This window comes from Lactuca serriola, chromosome 4 (assembly GCF_051521515.1).
Source record: "Lactuca serriola cultivar US96UC23 chromosome 4, Lser_US96UC23_V15, whole genome shotgun sequence".
NCBI classification, from domain to species: domain Eukaryota; kingdom Viridiplantae; phylum Streptophyta; class Magnoliopsida; order Asterales; family Asteraceae; genus Lactuca; species Lactuca serriola.
Window position 1 is genome coordinate 117,625,400 of NC_136411.1, and position 4,911 is coordinate 117,630,310.

The 4,911-nt window shown below is 33.0% G+C and overlaps 1 protein-coding gene across 2 annotated transcripts; it reads right to left on the reverse strand.

Annotated features, from left to right (window-relative positions):
• Positions 1-1,520: 1,520 nt before the first annotated feature.
• LOC145102405 (lysine histidine transporter-like 8) lies at positions 1,521-3,933 on the reverse strand. 2 transcript variants are annotated; one of them, XM_079039794.1, is made up of 6 exons: positions 3,789-3,933; positions 3,286-3,633; positions 2,971-3,104; positions 2,432-2,865; positions 2,204-2,335; positions 1,521-2,115 (listed from the first exon to the last, which is right to left on the reverse strand). In XM_079039794.1, exons 2-6 carry the CDS (start codon positions 3,576-3,578, stop codon positions 1,630-1,632), a joined length of 1,479 nt encoding a protein of 492 aa, XP_078895920.1. In that variant the 5' UTR covers positions 3,579-3,633; positions 3,789-3,933; the 3' UTR covers positions 1,521-1,629. The 2 variants fall into 2 exon arrangements, with proteins under 2 accessions (XP_078895920.1, XP_078895921.1); XM_079039795.1 differs by lacking the exon at positions 3,789-3,933 and having other exon boundaries at positions 3,286-3,782.
• Between the last annotated feature and the right edge of the window lie 978 nt (positions 3,934-4,911).

The window sequence follows — 4,911 nt, forward strand, 5'->3', positions numbered from 1 at the left end:
AGGCGTTCGTGAGTAACGGTCAATGTAAGGGCAGGTGTTACAGGGCGAGACATTCTTTCTTTTGTTTCAAATAAAATGAAATGATAAGAATAAAAATAATAACTACAAATGGTATTAAGGAGAAGACATCGGAGAGCAATTCCGAGGACCGCCCTCAGTATAACTTTCTAACCTAACTTTTGTCTCCCTGTTTGCAGTTTGTACTTTCGAGTTCTCATTAGATTAGATTGTCAACAACAAGCTAACACATATTCGGAAGACTACGTAGCAACATGGAGTCCGTTGAATATGGTTTAAACCGATGCTTTCAACAGTATTTTGTTCTTTTCTTGTTGTTGCCATGATTTTGGTATATATGGTAATTAGAATTCAAGTGTTTTTAAGACTCCTTATAAATTAGCATATATATATATATATATATATATATATATATATATATATATATATATATATATATATATATATATATATATATATATATATATATATATATATATGGGTTATTAAATATATTTTATTGATCTTCACCTTATTCCATTTTCACACCAAAACAAACATTGTAACATTTTCAAATTATCGTGGAATATATAGTGTTTTTCTAAGTGGTTTTTCCTAATATTGGGTTTTCCCACTATAATCCGATGCTCACTTTGATTATCATTTATGTATTTGATTAATTACAAAAAATGAACATTGAGAACAAATTAACGTTGAATACATAACACTAAACTATCACACAAAAATTGATCATACTTTTTGTTGCGTATATCAATCTTTATTAACTTCATTGTTGTAAATATGTGTTCCACACTTGTTTTAATCGGTAAGATCAATGCAAGTTTCGTGAGAAGATAAGTATTAGGAAATAATATATGCTTCTTTTCTTCGACCACGAAGGCCTTTTGAGGATGGTGGCATTTGGAGGATGGCAGAAGATGGAGGGCAGACTAGTGAGACAGGAGGTTGGACACTGTCGATTTCTGATTGCCAATTGGAAACGAGATCAAAGTCAATCATTGGTGATGCGTGTGAAGTGGCATTTGGGTCGCCTTTGATGTTGCACCTATTTATTTATTTATTTTTCCCTTTGTTTAATTTTTAGTGGATATGAACTATGGAATTCAAAAATTTTGATATATTTTACTTGCCAAACATTGCAAGGTAGCTAGCTCCTTTAATATTTGTAAGGTAAATCCTATTTTTTTTATGTATAATCTCTAATGCAACGTATGTAATCCCAACCTAGTTTGCTAAATGACAGCACTCGGTTTCAATGGAAAAGCAAAAACCGGTATCAACCGATCAGGCTAGTGAAGACCATGCCATCCACCCATACATGGTCCTCGGTTGGACCCGATTCATATGGGCCAAAATCGGGGGACCTTGTTAAGCAGTAAACCACTAGTACTTTTGAAAAATAGACAATTGTACGAAGCAATGGTGTGGACAAGTCACTGTTTGCTTAGTTTTAATTTCATCTCATTTATAAACTGATTCTATTGTCCTGTTGAGAGTAATAGTAACAATAGATCCACCGTTCTTAATAAATATTACGGAATAATATGATAATTTTCACAGCCCTCAATCTACAAATTCATTGTTTTTTCAATGATCAAAAGTGGACCTCTATCAACGTGGATGAAAGAAGTTAGCATCTAAACCTCTACAAACCAAGTTCCACACTCCACTAACAATTACCAACACACTAAGCCCAAGACCTAAACAACCAAGACCAAGGGTAAACCACCACCTTATAGATGTTGGTTGTCTCTTCATCACAATCCACATCAAACATGGGTACCCGAACGTCAGATGCAATGCAAACCCCCCTACCAACAGTGCCAGGCTTGGCAGAAATGGGAACACCACCGATATAAAGAAGGTCATACCTCCAAAGAAAATCCTTATTCCCGTTCGCACCAACTTTGGGCATTCATGGCTTGTTCTGCTTACGTAAGCATGCTCCAAGTTGTCGTAGATTACCATGCTGTAGATTTGAAAAGCAGACACACAACTCAACACAACTTGCACGTATATCATACCCAGCACTGGTTTTGATGCATTGTGGTGAATATTCGTTGAGATTGCCGTTAGCATTCCTCCATTCACCGGAATCTGGAACCATTTTAAGTATTAAGTATAGTTCATAAGTTTAACAAGGTTAAACACAAAGTGTTGTTTTTTCATGGAAGTTTTTGTTAACCTTGTTTCCGAATGCCCAATATCCAACAATTGCAACGGGGAAGAAACACATTGCGATAATAAGATACGAAGCTCTGACTCCTTTCAACATGGACTTTGCGGATGAACGATTTGGGGTTGATGGAAGAGTACCCTTAAAAACAAATAAAACCATGTTAATATTGTAAAAACAAAATATGTGGTGTGCCCATTAAGTAAGTGGAAAAACGTCAATGGCATCTACGTATACCTGTATCTCTAACACAACATTATGGCCTCTAAATGCAAGGGCAATGATCGCAAGTGCGTTCAATGTACTTCGGGCTCGACCAGCATCGGATGCCACAACTTTTGATGGATCATAAACAGCGCCGTCTACCTTTCCTTTAGCAACCATCATTACCCATAAGGTCGTACAATATCCAACGGCCATGATTGCTCCAAATAACGATACTAGAGACACAGAATGCAAGTTCGGACAAAAAAGGGACACAAGAATTGTCAAACAAATGAAAACCAAGAACCATTCTGTGGTTGTTAAAGGATGCTTAGAAGAGCAGTCGTCGCACATGAGTTGATAGAAAAGTTTCATGGTTCCACCCCCTGCGATTATGAACATGACACATGTACCCCCTGCAAGATACAACACTGGAAAAATGGCCATAACTTTTCCCAGTTTCACACCTGCAAAAGTCAAAGAATAATAATAATAATATATCATATATGGTTATGTAAAGATCTACTTTTTGTATATTATTTAATTTAACAAAGGAATCTTTATGCATATACCAAAGGCAGCTATCGAAAGTTGAAGGTATCTGCTATAACGAGTACCAGGGACGGATTCGTGAAGACTCACTAGCAAACCAATGGTATAGAGCTGCCATACAAATGCAAGACACAAACAAAGAATCCCCCAAAACCTGTAACAAAAAGAAATTTTCGCTACAATATTTGTCAATTCAGAACAAACGCCGGATTTAAAAAAAGATATCTTGTTAACCAATTGGTGTACGTGATTAAATATTGATAATAAGTTACTCTAAGAACTTGAAACTTTTTGATGCTGACTTATGTGAGTTGAAGTGTTTACAATGGACTTACCAGCCAAGGTATACGAAGGCGAGAGGGAGAGAGAGTGTTTGGGTTCCGATTCCAGAGCAAAGCAAATGGAAAGTGGCTGTCCATGAATTCCCTTTTCTTGATTGAGTGATTGGAAGCCATTCTTCTGGCTGTTTGTTGATTCCAATCCGACCATCCTCGGAATCTGGTTCGGGAATTGTGAACTGGTTCGCCACCATGCGCTTGCTTACAATTTGGCCTTCATCATTCATTATATGAATCCTGTTCTCTGAATCACCTTCTTCTTGATTGAATCCATCCGCCATCTCTTCCATAACTCTATACTCCAACTTCAATGTATGCGTTCTTACAGAGAGATTTTGATGGATACTGTTAATGAAAAAGCAATTCTCATTTATGTGTTAGATATCGTTAGACTTACTTTAGCTTTAGTACATGTTTGTTATAGAGAGGGAAAGATAGAATTTGATGGGTGATCTAATCTTGAAAAAACAATGAAGGAGAAGGTCATCTATAAATCTCACCTAAGCACGGTAAACGATGTAAGTTCATAGTCAAGCTTAAAAAGACTAAATGGTAGTTGCTTGGGGTCTTCTTGGGTCGACTCAACATTATATAATTAAATACATATAAGCTGACGAGTGACTTAATTTATAGGAAAAAAAAATAGAACTATAATAGAGATAATTTTTAAAATAAGATATTTAGAGGACTTAGGATGCCCAGAAAAAAAGTATCAAATTCAGACCAATCAATCCATGGATACTGAATATCCAATTATAATAGATTGTATGATCAGTAAAAGTTTCATTATTTAAATCGGAGATCCTACATTTCTTGAATAACAACCTATATCAAATCCGACCAAACCTATTCAAACCAATTAGATATTCGATTACAATTCAAGTAGTACCATTTCACATATATTCAAATTAGTAGTTAAAAAACTAATTGTTAGTTGGAAAGTTAGTTCAAAGTTGAAAATCTATCTCTTATAAAAAAAAATTATCTAATAACTAAAAAATTAGCCGATAAAAAATAATATTTGGTAAAAACCTAACTGATAACTTAGCTGAAATAAATAAAATAACATAAAATGACATTTAAAACAATATGTTTTTATAATTAAGAATATATTTGAAAAAAAATTTATAAACTTCGAAAAATCTAGTCTAAGTAGCTTTATAAAATATTAGATTATAAGCTACTTTCTGATTTGTTAAATATGACAACATAAAAAAACTTGAAAAAAAAAATGTTAGTTTATCAGTTAGTTGTGACGTGTCAAATATAACATAATTGTTATTAGATTTTTTAATTTATTTTAGTTATTTTAATTAATTAAATCCAAAAATACTAATAATTAGCTATAATTTATTTTTATTTTTCTCACAATAAATCTATTTCTTATTTGAAGGCATATATATATATATATATATATATATATATATATATATATATATATATATATATATATATATATATATATATATATATATATATATATATATATATATAACTACTCAAAGTTTTGTAAAAACATGAGACCTATTAATCCACAAAAATATATTTATCTAAACAAAGACCATTATTAATTTCAAATGAGGGGATTAAACCATATCAAGGTTCAAGAACAATTTGGTAAAA